General features: G+C 41.6%; 1 protein-coding gene across 1 annotated transcript in view; it reads right to left on the bottom strand.

Annotated features, from left to right (window-relative positions):
- Window positions 1-24,087, bottom strand: part of Pik3c3 (phosphatidylinositol 3-kinase catalytic subunit type 3) — a 77,545-nt gene that overhangs the window by 35,943 nt on the left and 17,515 nt on the right. The window contains exons 7-15 of the mRNA XM_031365204.1: window positions 20,968-21,039; window positions 20,328-20,432; window positions 19,611-19,703; window positions 15,479-15,664; window positions 11,366-11,520; window positions 10,669-10,759; window positions 9,366-9,433; window positions 3,185-3,290; window positions 1,719-1,835 (exon numbers count right to left, since the gene is read on the bottom strand). Coding sequence (XP_031221064.1) covers window positions 1,719-1,835; window positions 3,185-3,290; window positions 9,366-9,433; window positions 10,669-10,759; window positions 11,366-11,520; window positions 15,479-15,664; window positions 19,611-19,703; window positions 20,328-20,432; window positions 20,968-21,039 — 993 coding nt within the window. The remainder of the gene's footprint in view (window positions 1-1,718; window positions 1,836-3,184; window positions 3,291-9,365; window positions 9,434-10,668; window positions 10,760-11,365; window positions 11,521-15,478; window positions 15,665-19,610; window positions 19,704-20,327; window positions 20,433-20,967; window positions 21,040-24,087) is intronic.

Raw genomic sequence — 24,087 nt, 5'->3', positions numbered from 1 at the left:
ACTCTTTAAACAGGCACACATATCTGCGCTTTACAGCGGAGAGCCGGACTCCCATTTCCAGAGAGATAGAGTACTTCACTTACGATATACGCATCAGAGGAGGAAGCCCTAGAATCACTAAGAACTAGATGGTCAGCAAATATTTAAGGACTGCCAAGCTCCAGATTATTTCCCTTCAGTAAGGCTCCAAGGCCTCTGAGGTTAAATCCGTTCTTAGCAGGTACAGGTCCACTTCTGTATGTCAGTAAGGGGCCTGAGCAATCCTTCAGAAGTCGGACGGCCGACTGCTGGTGTGGACCAGTGTCTGAGGAGCCCAAGCCTGGCTGTTGCTTACCTTCGTCCTCACGTTCCACCTCTAGTCTCATCAGACTAACCAGAGAATGGTTGATAAGAAAAAAGTTCCAAGCTAGGGACCCACTAGGGTCTGCTTCTCACCCAGGGAACTCTGGGGACAGGCTGTGGTGACGGGCAAATGGCACTAGGAATTTATTTAAACACAGTCTATGATTCTTCTAAACTATAAAGAAAATGCAAACTTGATAAAATGTATTTCTGCTCTGCCAATTTTCTCCTCTCATCAGATGAACAACATTCCTGATCATCTGTTTAATTCTTGCCTTTTAAGATTTGACTAGATTTGGCTAGAGAGATGTCTCAGTGGTTAAGAGCCCTGACTGCTCTTCCAAAGGTCCTGAGTTCAAATCCCATCAACCACATGGTGGCTCACAACCACCCGTAATGAGATCTGGTGCCCTCTTCTGGTGCATCTGAAGACAGCTACAGTGAATTACCCAGGAGCGAGCAAGGCCAGCAGAGGTCCTGAGTTCAATTCCTAGCAGCCACACACATGATGGCTCACAGCCATCTGTACAGCTACAGTGTACTCATACACATAAAATAAATAAAATAAATCTTTAAAAAAAAGATTTGACTCAATTCAACTTTTCCTGTCCTATCTTTGATTATACCTATCTATATTTCTCAGATGGATTGTGGTCTTTGACAAAAGTCACCAAGAAACAGCCGCCTACTTTTATCTTACAGGATTAGGAGAAGGGATGACACCACGAGAATCCTTCACATCATTAAAGTTATGGCCCAGAAAAAACAGCATTTGCAGAGGAGATGCCTAGCTATTTTGTTTACTGGGTGGAAGTTTCCCACTTAAGAGAAAGATGGCTGCTAGCCAGAGCAGAGATAAAGGCAGACTGGCTTTGCAAGGTACTCTGGTCCATTGTTTTCTCAAAATGTACACACGTATATGATCTTTCATCTCTAAACAACTATGATTCTAAGATAAAAGACAGTAATGCAGGGTAGATGAAACTATGCTTGGGGACAAATAGATCCAAAACGTACTAGAGGTATAACACTGGACCACGTAATTCCTTAATGCTCTAAACCTGCCACTCAGCACCACCTCCTGTTAACACATGTAACTTCCGACACAGGACAGCACATCATCAGTGCTACGGGCTGCTGGAGCTGTGACTGCCTAGAAGAAGCTCCTACAGAGCTGGGCAAAGTGGCTCATGGCTCTAAACCTAGCACTCAAGATAGGGAGGCAGGAGGATGAACTCAAGGCTACAGAGCATGGCAGAAACTGTCTCTAAGAAGGAAGCAAACAATGTACATTTGTGTAATATGACACCCCAAAAAGACGCCGGTCAACACTCGGGGTCTTAGGAAGGGACGTCACTTTCAGAGTCATGGCTCACCTTCTTCTTGCGGTTCCCACTTTCCCGCTGTACTGCCTTCATGAGATGTACCAGGCGATCCACAAAGGTCTGCTGTGCGGCCAGCAGGGAGCGCATGACTCTCACAGACTTGTCACCCTGAGGGAACAAAGTGAGGACAATCAGCTCTGCTTTCACAGAGGGATCTATCCCGCCCTCTTCCAAACTTCAAAATGACACTGAAAAAGATCTTAATTCAGTAAGCAATGAGAAACTTGCTGCCTAGGATAAACAACAAACACTTTAGGGTAAAAAATGACCAGGGTCCAGAGCAGTTGTTAGTGTATATTATTACCACGTGGCTGAAAAGGATTTCTTCACCCTAAAACGCTTCCACTTGCTAAGAAAGATCCTGATCCCAAAGCTTCAAGGAGAAATCTTGTTGAAAAAGAAATACCCAAATGCAGCAAACATTTGCTGAGTAAATGTTTGAGTACACAGAGATCATCCATGCAGTCATTCCCAGTTCATACAATATTATATAATGTGCTTTCTAGTTCATTCTTCACAGCTGCCTGGAAAGTGTAGTGAAGAAAATAGTTTCTCCCCATTTAAAACACTTAGGCTCAGAGAGAGTGCAAAGCTGTAACGGGGTAGGATCCAGGGCCCGTATGCTTGCTAACCTGACACTGTTCTGGGACCTGTACACAAGCTTTGTCTGAAAGTGTCTGTCAACCTGTAGTTTGGCTTTTTAAGAAGTTGAAACAGGAAACAGCAGATGCAGAAACAAAGGTACCACGAAATAGTTGATTAGTGTTTTTCCTTTTCTCTTGCGCCCTCTGCTGGCCGAATGTGATATAAGTAGCAAAAGCAGCAGAAAAGGGCCCTGTAAGATGTTCCTGAAGTCAGGTAAAATATCTACAAGAGTAGTAGCAGTAGTAGTACTACTGAGTCTAGATGAAAAAGGAGAACAGAAAACTAAAATTGATGGAGCAAGGATTTACTCATTGTTTGGTTAATGTAATGTCTATTTAATAAGGAGCAAAAACCCGCTGTATGATTCACCTATGGGTATCAAAGAGGCCATACACACTAGGAAATCAATAACTATGTTCCAATAATTTATTTATAAACACTGAACTTGGGATTTCAAATAACTTTCATGTACCACAAACACCAATCTCCTTTTTTTACTTAAAACATAGATTTATTTGCTTTTATGTTGTCTGAGTGTTTTGGCTGCATGTAAATCTGCACACACAGGGATGCCTGGGGCCCTCACAGGCTAGAAGGAGGTAGGGTGTCAGATCCCCTGAACTCAAGCTATAGACTGTTGTGAGCTGTTGTGTGGATGCTGGGAATTGAACCCAGTTCCTCTGGAAGAGCAGCCAGTGCTCTTAGCCACTGATCCATCTCCCCAGCTCTTCATTTATATTTTTTTCTCAGCTCATAAGATTACGGAAAGATTACAGCCAGATCTGGTGAAGCCAGTTGCCGCCACTGAGTACCTTGAGCAAAGCTTGGCTGAAGCGCCTCATGACGTTCAGGTACATCTCGTGAGTCTTTGGGTCCCTCTGCTGGGTGTCCTGGTCTTCACACTCCACTATCACATACCTTCAAAAACACAGTTAAGATGACTGAATGAGAAGAGAGGCTCAGATTCATTTTGTCAGTACCTGCACTGTTTCATAAAATAGGCTAACACATGGTTATAAGAGTTAAGGAGGAGTAAAGACACCTTCCAGCTCCATGCCTTTAGAAGTACACACTCAGCAGCATCAATCAGGATGATCAACAGGGAGAGCATCAATCAGCGAGGCTCCATGATTTTCTAAGTGATGCCTTGGACTCATGCTCCACTACATTATGAAATACCTGGAAATAATAATGCCTTTCTTTTTCCTTTGTCAGTGAAATATCCACCAAGTAGCTGCACAACACACACAGCACTCCCCCCCACCCTCCCACCCCCACCCCACCCCACTCCTGTCTCCGACTTGGGCAATGAAAGGTGCTCTTACCCTGAGAAGCCTTCTGGAGCTACCTTATCTCTGACATATTTTTACAAGATGACTAAAAGTTTAAATTGATTTTTTTTATTTCTAATCAAATCTACCCATTTCTCAAAAACCCACATAAAATCTTCAGTGCTTCTAATATAAAAGTTGTTTAAACAACTAATAAAATTGTTTTCCTAAATCTAAATTTCTTGAATGATTATAAACATCACATATGTATAAATAAGCTGAGGTGAGAGGCAATTTAATACATGTTTTGATAGTAACAAACCATAACACATATCATAGATGCAGGAAATTCAAAAGTAGAATCCCTACGGCACTTAATGTTTCTCACTCCTCTTCTCATTTATTATGTAAGACTTAACGTTAATTTCTTGACTCTCTCTTGTTTACCAATGCTAAACTGTAAAGAAGCTTTAAATCACCTTCAGTGGGCCATGATAAACACATTTACACCAACCTGCTTGTTTATCAACAGTGAACTGGGAGAAGAGGTACGGTGGGCAAGCCTCCTTCTAGCACTTGGGGAGCAGAGTACATAGTACTGGCCTGGGTTACATGAGCCCCTGACTCAAAACAGTGAAAACTGGGAGAGTGGATGTGCTTCTCAGGACAGCACTACTGGCTGACTCAGGGGGATGGTTGCCAAGCCGGAATCCATATATTCATATTCATTCCCCCTCCCTCACCATGCTGTGTGTGTGTGTGTGTGTGTGTGTGTGTGTGCGCGCGCGCACATGCATGAGCGCATATGTGAGTGCATGTGTGCATGCTGATGTGTGTCAGTGCATGTGTGCATGTACACAAATATGTTCAGGAGCATGTGTATCAGCAGACATGCAGTTGTGTGTATACGTGCTCGTGCTTATGGAGGTCAGAGGCTGACTCTGCTGATGCCCTTAAGAGAGGATTTCTCACTGAGCTTGGAACTCACCGATTTGTTAGGAAAACTGGCTGCTGAACTTCAGGATCTGTCTCTCCTCGCCCCAAGGAGGGCGGTCACACATGTCATCCACTCACCTGGCTTTCTGTGTCAGTGTCTAGGGTCCAAACTTAAGCTTGAAGAGCAAATGCCCTGCTCTCTGAGCATCTCATCAATCCTGGAAGAATTCTTTCTATTCTGCCAAGTGTACCCAACTCTTCTCCAACTCTAAACTCCACAAGAAACTTAGAAACCCCTTAACTGATAACATCTGCCAGATGTCTCGTCACAGACACATACTGTTACCCTTTATACTCTCGTTAGAAGAGTCCATTCAGCCACCTAGAGGATCAACTGCCTAAGACTAGAGTGCTCTCATGTTTTCTTCTCCACTACATCACAGCAGACTCATGCCTGGTGGGAGGACATGATCGTTATCACTGTCTGACTTCAATACCGTTCATTTAGGCAAAATCTCAATAATGGTAATTCTACAATATGAATTTATATATCTTTTGTTCATATTAAGATGTAATTTCCATTTTATTATATAACTCGGTTTCATATTCATCCACAGTGATTTTCAAGCACCAGAACCTTTAAAAAAAGAGTGCAATATTTTCAAATGAAATATATAAAATTGAACCTTTCTTTAATTATTGAATGTGCTATCAATAAATTCCTCATGGTTTTAGGATGAAATTTTTCACATTAGTAAATAAAATTCACAAAAATTAAATTTTCTCAAAAGCGAAGCAGGAAACATGCGTCTCTATCACATGGGTAAAAGAGTTGAGGCATGACACAGCCAAATCAGAGAGCAGAAGGCCTGGCTAACACACCCATGTGAGCCGTGTGTTCAGTGCTGACTCACACACCCAGATGCATGCTCCGCCTGTGGTCCTCCTCCTATCCCTAACGTGCCTGTGTTCAGTCACTCAATGTAGCCTGCTGTGTCCACTGAATGCGCATGATGGCTCTGCACCAGCCAGGCTGCCAAGACCAGGAATTCCACATTAGCTTCATACTTCTTCAGCTCTAACAAGAACATTCTTAGTCCTCAACTGTCCAAACTCCAAAAGCAGAAGCATCAACGTTTCCCCTTTCAACTACTTAGAAGAACTGTACTTACACAAGCTTAAAGATCAATCCCACCATCCCTGGGCTCATATTCCAGGCAGGCCAGTCCTCTCTGATGCTGCTAAGCACCAACTTTGTGACTTGGCGAATATGACGGCGTGTGCTAAAGGCACTTTCCTCTTATGTCTCTTCATCCTCCAATCCTCTCTCCAGTCACGGGAAGTCTGCACCTGCTCCTGGACTTCCTCTCGACACCTGTACTGACAAGCGTTCCTTGTCTATCACTGATCCCCACGTTTAGTTCTTAGCACTGATGGACATGCCATCCCGCATACTTTCAAAAGCGGCTGCCGTATCTGACGTGATCTTACAGACAGATAACTGCTTTAAAATAGGTAAGTCTTATTCCCTCTCCTGTCCCTAAGCTAAGCTCTACCACAGCACCGGACGTTTCCAGGAAAGTGCTGTAAGGAACTGAACCCTGGCCTAGATACAGTACATCATTTCTCAACAAGAGTGTACACTAGAAATTAATAAAGATACAAAGATGCCTTATGGAACACCTACAGCCACCACTGGACACACGGTTGTCTTTAAATTAGAATGAATTCCGATTCAGCAGATACCGTGACACATGCCTATAGTCCCGTCCCTTTGGAAGGCTGGGACAGGTGCAACTCGCCTTCTGGACCAGCACAGACTTTGAAACAAGAGCTTGTCCCAAGAAACAACAAAAGCAGTAATCAATTAGATTAAACTCACACTTCAGTGTTTCATCCCAGATGCAGAGGGCAGATAAACAGCTCTGAGGATCATTTACCAAGCAAGGTTAGAGGATGGCTCTGTTCCAAATGACTGAGCCAGGACACAGTCAAGGGAACTCCTATCTTCTGTTACGGTATTTCAGAATGCGCAGTCACATGAAGACTATACATAATATTGTTAGAATAAGAGTGTTTGTAAGCTTCAAAATCATCAGTGTGCTCACACTAACCTAAGCCTAGATGCTCACTCTCACTGATGGCCCCCACCACCACTGTAAGCTTCACTAACCTAAGCCTGGGTGCTTAAACTCACTGTTGGCCCCCCCCACCACTGTAAGCTTCGTTTCTTTTCTTACACACTTAAGTAGCAAACTTACTCACAAGTAAGCATGACCATGTCCACAGACCTTACTACTTTATTCAGTAGCCCCTAACTTTCGTGTAAATTTAGTGTAAATTCTATAGTGTACAGCTATAGAAGCTTTCAGGGCTTGAAGATGTGGGCTATAATTAAGCACATTTCTAGTCCTTTGAGCCAATGTTCTGCTAAATAAGAAGTAAGTCACCTACAATACACATACATATCATCTCCATGGTCAGATGTGACCAAAAAACAGAGTCTAAGCATTTCACACTTTGCTGTTCACAGCTATACACCAGAGTCTACAGCGCCCTGCACGCTGTTTCCTGGAGAGCTGTCATCTCAAGGGAAAATGTGACAACCTATCCAGTACTCAACATAGATGACACCAGAGGCTCACTCTTCCACCACAACTTAGTTGATTGGTGTAACTAAGTAGCGTTCGTGATTCTGAGAGGTCTGAGAAGTTAGAGAAGACGTGTCACAGTATCCATAGTTGACTGTCACTCTCAACACACTGGAAGGATGCTGAAAATACAAAGCTACCCGGATTTACACATTCTGATGCCAGCGTTTTACAGACTAGAGGCACAACACCGCTCTGTGTATTAAAACATCAACACTATCCATTTTAAAGGGGTTATGTGCACAGTTATTGGCCCCCCAAAGACTTAGGGATAGCAGGAATATTACTGAAATTACTGGAAAGGGAGGAAAAATGGCAAAGTAAACCTAGGGTGTTCAGAAGAAAACAGCGGGATCAGTTAAATTTAAAGTTACTTAACTGGCTGAAATTTAAATTTATTTGTTAGGATGGCTGGAAGCTCAGCGAGGCTTTCTATCCTCTCTGAGATTTGGTTCATGTTCACAGGAAGCTGGACCACTTTAGGAAAACTTAGAAATAATTTCTCATAAAATTACCCTATACTCTGTAAAATAGCAGTGTCAAACCCAAGCATCATTATCAATGTTTTTTTTCACTAATGAATATTTCTAATACATAACATATTGTGTGCGCAATGGAAAGACTAGTTAGCCCTCCAAAACGAACTGACTATTCAGTGCATCAGAGCCAGGGTAGGGAAACCCGCATGGAGTCCAGGTCTGACAGAACGCTCTTCGAGTGGAAAGTGGGGCTGTCTGTGTTATACGCTTCCTGCAATGTTTACATTGTTGAGTCTTTGACTATTTACTTAAGCTTTTCACTAGGATTTTTTTTTTTTTCTGTAATGGTACAAACAGAAGCATACTAAAGAATTCAGACAGAAATGCAAAACCATTAACTGTAGGTTTCTATTAAATCAAAATAGCAATTTGGCAAGATGAGAATTTGTAAGTAAACTCTTAGAAGGAAAACTGGTACTTAAAACCAACCAAAGCGCTCTGTAACGCATTCCAGGGCATCCTAACACTTCATGTGAGGGGAATATATTTTTATGAATATTACATTCAACTGCTGGAGATATTTTGCTTCTAGCAGTTTGGCATGTGGAAAACTCGCAGGTCCAGTGGAGAAAATGACTGATATCATTAAAATCATTGATATCAATATGGTAGAAGAATACCCTGAAGGCTCAGGCAATGTTGTTTCTGCGGACTGGGCGTCTGTGTTCTGCACGAGTGTTCAGGCTCCATTCCTTTCTGAGGAAGGGAGAATAAGCTGAAGCTTGATTCACCCCAAAACATCTAGCTTTTCAGACCCAGTCTGAAATAAGATGGCATTTTCAGTTCCTTAAGAACAGCAAAATGTCTTACGATTATTAAAAAATAAGCAATTTTCAGAATGGACATCCATTAATTTGTACCATTTAAGTTAAGGCCATAAACTGAGTATAAGTCAAAGTCAGAAGTCATCTCTACAGTTAGAAACTCAGGTTTCCGGGAGGCTCCCCCAGCAGGCTGCACCTTAAGATCCTCTGCAAATGTGAACAGGACTCACTTGTCAGCAGTAGACAATCCCAGTGACTCCTTCCACTCATTCAATGTACTCAACAATATGGCCACACTTCCTACTACCTTGGTACAGGAAGCAGCCTCTCTGTAACTTGGCTTTGCACTCCTTTCCTGAAAACCATTATGGTTATCCTTGTCTCGTGTAACTAGGGAAGAGGGGAAATGGTCACTCGGACTCCTCTAGGAATGACGGATAGTCCATCCTAACCAGTGCCTGCCAACTTCAGTTACAGCATCCTTCTGCCCCAGCCTCTTCATCTTTAAAATGAGAGAAGGTAATTTTTAATTTCAATTTTCTATTTTTTTGTAGGATTCTCGTTGCCTGGTAAATAATGTAAAAAATCACTCTTGAGGAGTTATAAAGTGTTATATTATATACTACTTAAGTAGCAAAAAAAAAAAAAAAAAAAAAAAAAAAAAAAAAAAGAAAGAAAACAGACTCACCTGGCAAGATGGGGATCACCATAGCCATTTACGTCATAACTCTTGAAAAATTAGCGTTAGGAAGATCATCTTAAATCATCTGTACTTACAGCATAAGAAATAGAGTTCAAACAGGTAATATAAAACAAAATTATTTTCACATACCAGTATAAGTAATTAGCCAGTGTTGAATTCTTACAGGCTCTTGATATCAAGAAGGTACAAAGATCTTGCTGAAAAAAAAATTAAAAGAAATACATATCACCATCTGCTATCAACAGGAAGAAAACAATGAGAGATCCTAAGCTGGACCAGTTTTCACCTGAAGTTACAGCAGAGATTCTCATCCATCCATTCACGCCTCCTACCCATCCTACAATCCACCCACACCAAACTGACTCCAACCTCAGGAAGCACACAGAGGACCTGGAGTTCCCAGTTCTCCTGACCAAGATATTTGACAACTGAGAAAGACTACCTGAAGGTGCTGCCAGCTTGTAGGAGACGAAGAGGGAGGGTCCCCATCACTCAGAAGGATCCCCAGCTTTCTATGAAGGTGTAAATTATCTAAACTCTGAGAGTACCAGCCAGCTTAGAAAATGTTAGTTTACCAGTCACACACGCGCGCGCGCACACACACACGCACGCACATACACACACACACACGCGCGCACACGCGCGCACACACACACACACACACACACACACACACACACACACACACACACACGCGCGCGCACAAATGTCAGAAGGAGATTAAAAATTGTTCCATCTACAGCTGAACCCCAGGTGGTCAGTAAGGAGGATGAACCTGGTCACGTCACAGCATTCCCAGAGAAGCTAAGGCTGCCAAGCTCTCCACCTCAATTATTTGACCAGCTTTAAGAAAAGCCACATGGTGACCTGCAGGCCCTACAACAATGACCAGCCACTTCACCCTCAAACCTCAGTTCTTCCACCTTCCTGTCCTTAACAACACACACACAAGAGCTGGTGTATTTTTTTTTTCATATAACTACTAGACTAGGAGAACTGTTCCCTTGAAAAATGAGTCTACCTGTCTATATGAATTTAAAACACCTGATTAATACATAATTCTACAGAAACATACATTTCTACAATATTACAAACACTGATAACGGTACTAACATTCATTAATATATTAAAATGAACATTCATTAATATATTAAAACGAACATCCTGTGTCTCCCTAATAGAATATTTGAACTTAGTTTATTTTTAAATTACATCTAAACCCATTTATATGCCCAGAGCACCAATAAAATAAATGGAGCAATATCCAGCACATTAAGTGAGGGGGAACATCATAACCATGCACCATAACCCATTACTGAACAAAGTTACAATGGTTATGGTTGGTTTATTAATCAAACCAAGGTCTTAAAGACCAACACAGAATGTCGACTGATAGCACTTCTACTGAAATCTTGAAAAGCTTTTTACTCACCTCTAGATTTTCCCCGTCGGAAACCTCCTTTGATTTGGATGCAGGAGGGGGGGAGGCCACCGGAGGAAGAGGGTTGGCTATAATTTGAGAGCTGAAAACATGATAAAAGAGATAACCCAGATGTAAAATTCTATGTGGTCATTTTTATCTGCAAGCAAAGAGCTGCTATTGTCATCCTGATTTTTGTTGTTGTTGTTTGTTCTGTTTGTTTATTTTTCGATGTGTACGCAACAAGCCCTGGCTGTCCTGGACTTGCTTTGTAGACCAGGCTGGCCTCAAACTCAAGAAATCTTCTGCTTCCCAAATGCTGGGACGAAAGGTGTGCATCACATCAGGTTGCTATTCTGATTTTTGAGATGCGAGAGAGCAGAGCCACATAAACGAGTATGTAACATAGGAAGAAGGCAGGCCCGAGACGGAACCTCAGGTCTTTTAAGTAGGCAGCAGGCAGGAGGCTGGACTCTAGTAATCTATGCATACATATACATACATGTGGTTATGTGTGGGAAGAAAGGCAGAAATCAACAATACAAAGGGAAAAGAGGCTAATGTGAAAACAGAGAAATTGTTACGTTAAAAATAATCTTCCTCGAAGCCAGCCTGGTCTACAGAGTGAGTTCCAGGATAGCCAGGGTTACATAGAGAAACCCTGTCTCGAAAAACCAAAAAAAAAAAAATCTTCCTTGGATGGTCATACCTATCTATTTCTGCAGAACTGACTCCAGAAGTTGACAGACTTTCGGAGGCTGAAGCTTGACTATCCTTCTTGGTCGGCTCCAAACCGTTCTTTATGTCATCAAAGTTTTCATATTTCAGAGCCTGGACCAGCTGCAGTAAGTACATCAGCAAATCCTAGAAATAAACGAATGAAGAGAAACGGGCATTAGAAAATCAAAAGCAGACTGAGTAGAGACACGCTTATTTCCGGCAGTCAGGAAAACACGGCACTTGCACTTCTTCCATTTGTTGCCTTTGGCACAACATGAAGCTACTGAGCTGCTGGGTACATCCTTGTATCCTTATTTATAAAACGATCAGGACAGCAAAGGCTGCAGAAACAGTCGCAATCATAAGATAAGTTAAAGAAAGGGAGTGGAGAGTGTGCAGGCCACAGTGAGTGGCCAGTGGTGATTTCTGTTAAGGAGGGTTGTCTGAACAGCAGAACAGGAGAGTGGAGAGGGTAGGAGCGAGGTTGAGATGGCTCCTACAGAAAGAACTAAGGGGGTGAAGAAGGGCCTTATTAACAGCAGACCATCAAATGCACCCCTCGTCTAAGACTGCTAGAGAATAATACACCTCACGTTTTCAAAAGATTTTCTGTCTCCGGACACTCTTTTTGAAACAACCTTTGTCCTTCTTTTCTTTAAAATCCCTCAAAAGCTCAAAAGCTCTAGAACCTGGAGCCCTTCTCCCTCTTTTCTCCTCTTCCTCCTCCTCCTTACATTATTCTCTGAGATATCCACAGATCCCTCTAAATCCCCCTGGGTCCCACCGCCACACCTCTCTAATAACCTCACATCCTTTACAAACAGGCTCACAGGAGAGACGGCGAGCGATTGCTAACCCTCTGGTTAAAGAAAGGGCTTGAAACATCAGTGTCTCAGGCCGAGTCCCTCTGCCGCTTCCTGGCAGTCAGTAGGAGCCTGGAGCTAAACACAGCAAGTTGCCCTTCATCTGAATGTTCTCTAATGTGAATCCTCCAAGTCTGGTGTTTGTGAGCAAATGCTGTGTTTCTTTATAAATGTAGCAACGTGCTCTTTCCTAGCACTACTAAGGAAATGCTTTTAAAAATTACTTTTAAGAAGAAGTTTTCCAATGATGGAGAAGACAAAGGCAATGAAGCTTCTTGCTTGAATTGCCCAGGAGAAGGGAAGTGGTAGCACGGCTCACCTTGAAGTCGCCTCTCCCCATTGGAATGCTGGACATTTGGTAGTATACACTCAAACAACACAGTTTTTCATTTGTATGGAAATAAATTAATACTAATACTGAGTAAGCCATCTGCTTTCTCATTATGCTGAAAAATAAAAATGTTCCCAAGCATGGACGACAAAACTTTGAAGTAAAACAAAGCAAAAGGCAGGGTGTAAACTAACTAACTAACTAACTAACTAACTAACTAACTAAATCAGATTTCTACCCAAGTCGATGCAATAGAAATTTCCCTCGAACCAAGGGTACGCGCAGTGATCGCCACCTTCTCCCAAGTTTACTCCATGCTTCAGAAACTACGGCTGTGTTAGAGGCAGTCTCTGTGCTTGCAGACAGGAGTCACTGTCCACGCACATGCAATTCTGGCTTTACACTCGCTGCTGCTGTGCCTGCCTGTACTCTTGCTGTGTTCTCTGTGGAGTACACACAGCTTTGCTCCAGTGGGTCTCAAACACATTCCTCACTCAATTCCCATGCAGAACTTCCCCATCTGAACCACAGAGGACTGAGAATCAACACTCTTAAAACATTCCTAAAGAGAATCATTAGAAAACTAATAAACTCATAAAGGTATTACGAGATGGACATCAAGATTACATGAGTGGAAAAGCCCATGCAGATTAACATGATAGGAACAAGTGAGAAAAGGTGATCTATCAAGAGTTTTTCTTGATTTACGCTTTCACACTCAGAACCCAAGCATACATACACACAACCATTCTGAACATAGTAAGGATTAAATAAAATGACCATTAAACACACATCAGATGGCAAGATACTAAAAGCATTCTCATAAAAGCTAAAGCAAGGCAGAGCTGGGACATTATTGTGCTTGGCTGCAATGAGAGGAGAGCAATCCAGACTTGAAAAACAAGCATAGCTTTTCTGGTATCACCTTACACCTAGGAGATGTGAGAGCCCAGGAAGTATGCATAAGAACCAAAAACAGACACAGTGAGGAGACAAATAGACTAATAGGCATTTTACCTAGTGAATAATAAGAGAAATGTGTGAATACTTTGTAATAGCAACTGTTAGCTAGAGTTTAATCTAAAAACTACATAGAACTTTACAGGAGACCCGAGTATAAAACCAACAGTGCCAGGCAAAAAGGCTCAACGCCATAAAGCTGTTGTCTCTTACGTTGACTTAAGTTTAAGATTCTTGTGAAGGTTTCATAAAACTACAGTTACTCTAAACATTGTGGAGAAAATCAATGTCCAAAAGGGCAGCTTTATTTACCAATCACCGACAGTTTCATTATTCATGTCAATGTGAGGAAGTGCCCAGAACAGCAAATGACAGCATGAAGAATGTGTCCACACAGAGGATGATGCTACATCTGAACTTCCATGGCTCAGGACTTCACGCAAGGACTCCCTTAAATGTCCTTTCTAAAGAACAGGCAATAGACAGTAGTGTTTTTTTCACTTCTGTAAGTCCGTCTAGCAAATCATGCATCCTAAAGAAGTCAACATGGAAAACCCAACCCAGAGCCAGCTGGTAAAAGAAAAGAACACCAATTGGTTATCCAATACTAAATGTGCAGGTCTGAAAACATATATACAAAAATATAACATTGTACAGACAGAGTGCACACGCGCACGCACACACACACATACATACATGCATATGTATGTAACAAAATTAATGAAAAAACAAGGCCATGAATTTGAAAGAGCACGGAGGTGTAAACGGGTGTCAGGGGGTGTCGCCAGTAATCCACTAGAGAGGGGACTGTGATGGAGACTGGTGTTGCAGAAGATGGCTGAAGACAGGTGAATTCTATGGAACCATTCATGATACTAATTAAATATCTTAATCATGTTTCCTTTGCTTCTGAAAATTCATGGCATTTCTAATTTAAAATGACCTTTAAGATGTCATTAATAATAGCTGTTCCACTGGTTCCACACCAATTTACAGTAAGGTTTCACACTGTGTTTTACGTCCCATTGGGCTAGCATAAACTTGTAAGTCATCTTAAAGAACACAGTCACTCTATAAAACAAGAAAAATTGCCAGATTAGTCCACCTCACTGGGAATTACTAAGGCAAAGTCTAACAATGCCTGTGTCAACTACTGTCCCTCCTCGGCGGTGCCAGATATCCTGTGACACTCCGCATGAAGGTTACAGTTGCTGTGGGGACCCAGAGGATGCAAAACCATCGTGGGACATTTTACACATGTGCACAACTGCCAGCAACTGAAATTTAAGGCAGGCTGTTAAAAGAGAGTTACAGCCACGCACCTTTGTGTTTCAACGGCTCACAGGCTCTGCAGGGCTACGATTAATGTGGCCTCGTGTACACTGAGTTGGAATGGATCTGAATTACTCCCCTGCTGTGCTGCATTAAAGCATTTTTCATTAGAACCCTTTTCTCCAGGCAGGAACAGAAGCTCTGGTGCCAGTGGAAGGCCCTGGCAGAGAAGGCCATCATGTAACAACCTGGAATGCAGTTCTCCTCTCACAGCAGCCCTTGCAGAAATACTTTAAACGCTTCTGGAGACCTAACTAATCTATCTGCAAATATCAATAGTTCTCAACCTGTGCGCTGGGACCCTTTGGGAGCTCAGTGGTCTTTTCACAGGGGCTGCACATCAGATATCCTACATAATCAAGTATTTACATTATGATCCTTAAAAGCACATTACAATTATGAAGTAGCAACAAAAAGTATTTTTATGGGTCGGTCACCACAGCATGAGGAATTGTAACAAAGAGCCATGGCGTTAGGAAGATGGAGAGCCACTGGTTCCTCTTGAATCTCTCTCACAGCACACACATCTTAAAGTCTGTAACCAGTGATTAGTCTTAGACTAGATTCTTTAAATGTATCACAGAACAGTCAACAGGGGTTCCGAACAGTAACATACCTCGTCATCGGCTTGCCTCAAGCGGGCCACAGCGTAACGCCTCACTGTTGGGTTGGTATAATGAGAGGAGAGCAGCTCCAGGGAATCCTCTACATCCATTGGCTTCCACTTTCCCAGAAGTTCGAGTGCCTGCTTGGCCTCCTGGGGTAGGTCCCAATTAACACACTTCAAGAACTTTGTCAGAGCCTAGTGTCACAAAAGATTTAATGGTTAGGAACTCTACCCTATTGCCAGGTGAAAGAGCTCTGGTAAAGGCAGAGGTCTGGTTGGCCTTGATAGAATCCCAATCCTAGAGTAGCAGTGCAGGATAAAAAAACCAAACCAAACCAAACCAACCAAACAAACAAAAAGCCACAGGGGTTGGGGGGAACCTTCCCTGTAACTTTATATTTGCAGAACATAATAAATTTTTTAAATTTGTTTTTCTGGTTTTAAAATATTGGAGGCCTCAAGACAGGGGAAATGGTTGAGGCAAATCCCATACTAACAGTGTGTCACAAGAAACCACAACAAACCAGGGTGAAGTCCCACCACTAGCCTCATTGGTATCTGGTCTGGTCAGTGGTACACACTCTCAGAAAGATGAAACAGATACCAGGAAGTCTCTCTAAAAGCAACTCCTTAAAGAGATATGCAATTAAAAACAAAAAACAAAAATACCAAAACACTCCAAACCAAACAGCAAGAGAGCTAGGTACAGAACCAGCCACAAGCAATCTGCATGGCAGACAGCAAGATTTTTCTAGAGGCTCACTTCTCTGGCAATGCCATGTCCTCAAGTTTGGACATGGCTGCCTGGCAGAAGTCAAGTTCTGACAGCATAAATAATACACAAGTCACTTTAGAGAGGCACACTCCTGTTTTCCTCACACTAAACCTTAAAGCCAGAAATCAGAAACTGCCTAGATACCCACCAGCAGAGGAATAAGAGAAGGAAAATGTGATACATTTCTACAATAAAAGTTTTTATTTCTACAATTCAGCTGTTAAAAATAAAAATAAAATCATGAAATTCACAGTTAAATGGATAGAGCCAGATAAAATTATCCTGAGTGAAGTAATCCAGACCACAAAAGGCAAATACAGTATGTATTCTCTTCTATGTGGATGTTAGGTTTCAAGCCTTTGACAGGTGTACTATAATCCATACAGCCACAGAAGCTGGGTTCAGAGTAAGGGATGAGGTGGAGAGACAGCAAGAAGACCAGAATAGATTAAATGGGTAGGGGGAGGGGATGTAGGTAGTGAAGAAGTGAATGTAGGGAGGAGCAACTAATAGTGAGGGTCATTTGAGCAGTCATATGACAACCTACTACAGTAAAAGAACCTATACATATATGTGCATACATACATGTACATGTATGTATGAGAATGAAAGAAATCTAAATGGAAGTCTAAATAATGGAAGAGACAATGTCCAACTAGACAGCTTTCATAACCAAGTGAAACTTCCGAGTGCTAAGAATGGTTACATCTAGTAGAGTCAAAAGGGATCCATGGAAAGCACTAAACAGCTCAGGCACTTGCCAAAGCTTGGTGGTTTTTCCAGCTGAAGACAACACTCCCTGGGCAAGGAAAAGTCAACTGGTACCTAACTGCAGACTTCAATCCTACTGCCTAGTGCTCACGGTACTGAAGGTACTTTGCATGCTACCAGAGGAGAAAGATAAAACACCAACCCAGCTACAAACCCTGCGATCTACACTGCTGACCAGCCTGCATGACACCCTGGTCCAACAGTGACAGGCCTGTGGGAGTAATCAACCACTATCTCTTTGGATGTAAGCTCACTCCTATGAGATGAAACCCATGTCTGACACTGCTTGGGTCACCAAGAACCTGAAACTAGATAGGTCATGGGCCTAGAGGAAAACCAAAGTGACTCCTAATGACATTCTATTATACTCAGAGATCAGTGTCTCCCAGTCAGTATCAGTCAGCATCATCTTTGAATGAACAATGTGAAGAGAGTGAGAATACTCAGCCCTAAATGTGGATGTCTTCATCAAAGCTCTCTTTTTAGGGCTCAGGGAACTATGTGAAAGTGGAGGGAAGAAACCCTGTAAGAGCCAGAAGGGGTGGATAACACCAAGGAAATGTAATGAAAATTCTAAGTACCATATACTAATAACTAATTCCACTAAATTGTTTCTAGAGCCCTCCTGAGATTAAAAATGAGAAATTCTCCAGGAGCCCATCCCAATGTGAGACACAGACTAAAAGAAGGCCTGTGCGTCAGTGATGACTGCCAACAGCACAGGACACACGGGCTGCTATGGCGTGATTACTCCCACCACTTCAAGGCCAAGTTACATTGGTTCGCTCAAGAACCCTTCCTGCACATTAAAAACTACTATTTACTCCTGCCAGTTACCTAGGATCCTTCTGCTCTGAGAACTGCGGCTTCATCAGCATCTTTGAAGACAAGATGCTATCTTCAGGACACCTGCCACTCAGTTTATATCATCGGTGTACATCTAGAGGGGACTGAATTCAGTGGGAAGGGACTACTAAACAATCTGCCTTACAAGCCTTTCCATCTAAGGAAGGCCTCTCTGGAAGGCTGCCCTATACTTTGGTGCAGTGCATCCTCACATTACATTCTCCATCTTCACGTGCAGATTACATGACTGCAGCATTCAAGCCATGGTTTCCGTGACCACACGAACTCTTCACTTAACAGAGCAGGGTTGCGACTAATTCATGCTCTGCAGAATACGAATCACAAGCCCCCAGCTGCTGAGGAGGAAGAGCAAGCACTCAAAAGTTGGAGTAACATGAAATCCCCCTTCCTCCTTTCACAGCTAGAAAGGATAACAGTTAAGACTCATCCACGACGGGTTTCCCAACCCATCAACAAATGAAACAGAGCAAAAGCTGGAGGGCTAAAGATGATCCCTACCTTCATTTTGACTTTTACCTTAGAAAAATAAACTAACCCAAGTAGAGCACATCATGAGACTGCAGCACACTGGTTCACTCTCCAGCATGAGATATGACAGTTGCAGGACTCAAACCTTTCCTAACACCATCTCTGCCCTGCCTCCAGTGTACTCGGAAACCCTGCTGCAAATCTTCAATGTTCTCGTCTCTAGATCTTCACTGAGCCCTTCCCTTCTAAAGCGTGAACACGAGCATCTCAAGAAGGAGCATGTATACTTCTGGGGCTCTGTATTGAATCCTGATCTGCGTGACAGTGATGTACAATGTACACTGTGGATTTAAAGGTCCTTAGCAATCATCAGCTGTTTAAGAATGCACGGAGTGTACATACATCCATGTAAGTCAAACAGTCATACACATCAAATAAAATAGATCTTTAGCCCTCACTCTAAGATAGAAGACTTCAAGGATGGCAAGAGACATAAATTTCATTATCAAGGAATCATCCCACATCAAATAAAGGAAACTAGAGTTTCAATCCATCAAATGACGGGCCCGCAGTTAAAGAGCTGCTCAGTGCTAACAGTTCAGACACAAGAACACGTCTTCAGACTAGAGGCTAGTCCTGGCGATTCATCACGCTTCTGCCTCCAGAAACCCCAACCCTCCAGTTTCCTTACCAAATGCCCAGTTCTTGTCTCACTCCCTTCTTGCTAACCAGCTGCCTGACACTCTACTAGTCCAATTTCCACATTACAAGTCACACTACTCCCTTTCTCTTCATGGTCTGAAGAATTCACAAGCTTTATAGTCAGTATGACTGCACTCCTAATCACCCAGGAGTGAAGAGGCGAAGAGGGTAAGAAAGGACTGAGGTTTATTCTGCACACACTACGGGACAGGTGCTGAGCCATCTCATCTAGAATGGTAAGCGCTCTCCATTAGAACAAGAAGAAATGAAGTACACTGCTCTATCCTGTGCGATAGATACAAACTGCACAGGTAGAAACTAAACCCAAATCTGCCTTCAAAACTCATTCAGACATTTTCTAGGAGTAAATATGCAGAAATATGTGTCTCTGTGTATACACCTTTTCCTAAGCTTGTAAACACCAGTGCAGCCAGTATATTGCTGTGTAGCAAGTTTGCTTGACCATAGCTGCATTTTTAGTGTAATTTTACTTTCCTTTGATCATTAGTAAAAAAGGCGATAAATAAATTTGATGCCTAAACTATTCAAAAAACTCACCTTTTCTTGATTCGTAAGATAATATCTAAATTTCCAAACAAGATCTTGTTCTTCATATGTGAGCTGCTTGGTTGGTGGGTAACTCACAATAATCTAAAAAAAAAGAAAAAGAATGATATTTGTCAAACACACACTTAATACATATTTCTACTTCATATAATATTTCATTTGCTTAATATTTCTGTAACACAATTAACACAAGCTGGGAGAAGGCACACAGAGCCAATTAGGCAAAATATGTGCTGAGGCATCCATTCACAAAGCAACTCATTAGGACAAGCAAGGAACAATGAGTCGGCCATGCTCCATATGAACATACGATTTCAGAGCTTATTTAGTTCAACTAGACAGTAAGGAAGCCAAAGTGGCAATGTCTTTCACCATAAATCAGGAGAAACAAAATGAGTCCTCGTCTTGTCAAATCAGCACGTGTACGTGCCGGCCTTCTTAAAGAACACTTCACAGCTCATTTCTAAGAACACTAAACTGTGAAAATATTTACAATTTTCTAATTATGTCTCCATAGAGACAGAATTAATTAAAATCCCAAAACGATTTAAAAACAATACAAAACAAAACCAAACCATTCTGCAGACAGCATGAAATTTTTGAAACCATGAAGTTACATAATTTAGCAAACTTAGAAATGACGTATGGTACTGGCTGTAGTTAAAATGTCCACTTGGCTGTTCTTATACAGTCTGTATGTTCTCTTACATTTAGCTGATCTCTTGTGGTAGCGTTGGGTTTGAGATCGTGGTCAGATGGTCCACTTCTTAAACTCCGAGCAAGCTTGTGGTGTTTGCTCTCCACTAAATTCTCCTTTAAATTATTTAGATATACAGAGAATGTAAACCTTACAAAAGGGCAGCTTCGGTAGTCACAAACAGCTTTAAGTCACATTAAGATGTCTGATGTTTGATTCACTCTGATGCCACTTCAGTCCCAAGGACTGAAGTTTCACTACAAGGCTGTGAAACTACGTGAGTCAAGCCCCAGTAATGGAACACGCATATGACATCCAGCTTCCTCGGACTCCCCCACACACAAGTCCTTTCATCTTCGAAGGATGATTACTTTCACACCAGTATCTACCTCACCAGACAAAACCTCCCAGTCACTCCCGGCCTATGACATCACTGCACAGCCACAACTGCATCAGTCAGACCTTACGTTTAGGATGTCAGTGTTCCTTATAATCATCCATTGAATCTCATCCCCAGTAGCTGAAGAGTACTTATTACAAGTGAATATGTCTGGATACGTCAAGTACGTGCATTACAACTTTAAAGTATATTACATGGGGTTGTGTTCATTCTAGAGAACAGTGTTCTTAAGGCTTTGTAAAGCAGCTTACCATAGACATTTGAGGATCAGGAACTTTCACTAACTCAAAACTTGTTAAAATTGGAGATGATTCGTCACCATCCTAGAATACAGTGCAGGGTTTAAAAAATAAAAAAGGAAGACATTTATCCACATGGTAAGTAGACATAATGTTTAAAAAGCTAATACATTTAAATTCAACTTTAAAACATCACTGTTTTGTTTATAAATTCTTATGTTCTTTCAATTCCACATTTATTTTTTTATTTCTATTACTAATAAAATTTTTGGAAAATAAGTAGAAAAAATTTCATTGTAGTTGTAAAGATATGAAATCTGGAAACAAATAGTTTGTTTTTTATTGTTTGTGGCTACAATTTCTAAATCTTGGCTTATTATGGCAATGGATAAGAAGACAGTCCAGTCTTAACTTACATCAGTCCAGGTGTTTACCAGCAGGAGTAACTAAAAGACTCAAGTGTGGGTTACATTTCTGGCCAGGGAGAAATTGCAGCAACATGGCATCTCAGGGGACAAAACAAGCCTTCGCAAGGACAAGAGCACGGAGTAATTCTTGCCATATGTTAGGAATGAAAGCTGCCTTATCTTATGGTATCATCAACCCTGAAGAATGAGCTTCTGGTTTTAATCCAACTCGGTATAATAAATGTCTCTGCCAGATTACTGCAAAAGGCCAATTATGATCTACACTCATCCCTTGTGACTGTGTACCTAGCACTGCTGTAGGAGTTCTGCTGTCCCCAGAGGTCAGTGCATCCTCAGTTTTAGACACACCGGAGCACCTGAGAAAGCACTACAGTAATTGAGTCTTACCGGAAACCACAAAGCCCCACAGCTGCTGTCTAATGGGCTTGCTCGTGGTCACAAGACCAGAAAACACATTTATCAGTCCAACTGCGGCAGCTAATCCTCTCTAAGGCTATCTGTCACAGAGGAGAGGTGACAACAAAGTCCGTTTCCATCAGACTGTGCTGCACTGGCCCAGCAATCCTTACACTAAGGGGAAATATGACAAGGCGGGCAGGTAGGCATGAATCCATGAGCAACTACCTACCTTGAGAAATTTTTGAAAATTATTCCAATTTCTATTCTGCTATTATTTCCTCTACTGCGTATGCTGCCTTTCAAAAGGCCCCTCACAATGTGTGAACGTATTACCCAACTAGCAGTTTCTTCACAAAGAAGCTCCAAGAGAGCAGCGCTATGGCTTTAATAAACGTGGACAGCACAAAACAGTAATTTTAAAATAGATTGGTGAAAAGTGTGCCCAGTAACCTTTTCCTTTCTTTTTGACTGGGGCTTTTTAATAAACTCATACACAATGGTAAATAACCTACATTCCCATCCTTTCCATCTTTCTCATGCTTAGAAGGCCGGGTAAGTCAACTGGTCCTAATCTTGCACTAAAGCGAAAACAAACGATGGAGGGATGAAGTAAGAACATAAACTGAGAAGGATCACAGGGTAATGAATGACAGAGTAAATCCAAATCCTCTCTTGTGAAAATCTTTCAGGTGGCCATCTGCAAAGTGTATAGGCATGAGGTCCCTGGAGGCAGTGTCAATAAATGATATTGATAATGAACAAGGGACCTATATGTAAACTTATCGTATGCTACCAGTGCTCATCTCTCGTGTTAAATACACAAACTCTGTTCTCATTTGAAATGAGAACTATTAAATACTATTTCCATAATACTGAAAGAAACTCTATTTAGGCAGTTTCAAATGAGTATACATGTACCTATATAAGTACTCTGCATCATTTAAAGGAAACGCTTTCAACTTGAATTTAAAGCAAATAATTTGAAATGGAACATTTGGAACACTGAGTTATTCTTCCCATAATGAGTAAACATGAACAATACATAACTGTTACATCAGTATAGTAAAAACATTATTTCAAAACTTTGGATAAACTATATACAAGCATGTCAATGTCGGCTTTCATAACCAAAGACACATATATACTTCTAACATACTGTGTACAGATTAAATATCAGACATCTGAGCTTTCAAAGTTCTGCCAACAACACATTATAATTTCCTATTTATTGTGCAAATGGATAACTGTAAATAATGCTATTACTTTAGTGTCATACTCTCAGATTTTCAGAACAATTTTAATCAGAAAGTCTTTTTTTTTTTGGTTTATAATACATAATTTAATTTTGTGATCTAGTAAACTGAACATTTAATTTTTTCATCTAGTACCCCACAGAAATAATGAGCCTATTTGTAGTTAAACACTGTGATATACTACTTCATTTCCCCTTCAGAAATGATGGGTTTCCTAGTCTTTTCAGAGTCCTGATGATAGGTCTTTTCCCATCTCTTAGGAGTCCTGATGGTAGAAAGCCTTAAAGTGCCAATTCATCTTAGTTAACTATTAGAATTACTTTAACTGAGTAACCTAAAACAATTAATATGAATTATATAACAGAATTTATTGCTAATAGTTCCACAGGCTGTGAAGCTCAATATCATGATACCAGCAGAGTATCTAACAAAAATCCATTCCTCTCGTATGGAACCTTTTATGTATATAATCTTTTTTTTTTTCTTAAATTAGATATTTTCTTTATTCACATTTCAAATGTTCTCCCTTTTCCTGGCTTCCCCTCCGAAAACCCCCCTATTCCCTTCCCCCTCCACCTGCTCACCAACCCATCCTCTCCCACTTCCTGGTCTTGGCATTCCCTTACACTGGGGCATAGAGCCTTCACAGGACCAAGGGCCTCTCCTCCCACTGATGACCTACTAGGCTATCCCTCTGCAAATATGCATCTGGAGCCATAAGTCCCTCCATGTGTACTCTTTTGTTGGTGATTTAGTCCCTGGGAGATCTGGGGATAATGGTTAGTTCATATTGTTGTTCTTCCCATGAGTCTCCAAACCCTGTCAGCTCCATGGGTCTTTCTCTAACTCTTTCATTGGGGAGCTTGTGCTCAGTCCAATGGATGGCTGTGAGCATTCACTTCTGTATTTGTCTGGCACTGGCAGAGCCTCTCAGGAAACAGTTATCCCAGGCTCCTGTCAGCAAGCACTTGTTGGCATCCATAATAGTGTCTGGGTTTGGTGATTGTATATGGAATGGATCCTCAGGTGAGGCAGTCTCAAGAAGTTAAATC

The sequence above is a fragment of the Mastomys coucha genome, unplaced genomic scaffold (genome assembly GCF_008632895.1).
Source record: "Mastomys coucha isolate ucsf_1 unplaced genomic scaffold, UCSF_Mcou_1 pScaffold13, whole genome shotgun sequence".
Lineage (NCBI taxonomy): Eukaryota > Metazoa > Chordata > Mammalia > Rodentia > Muridae > Mastomys > Mastomys coucha.
The sequence above is the reverse complement of the archived record's forward strand: the minus strand, read 5'-3'. Positions and strand labels throughout refer to the sequence as shown.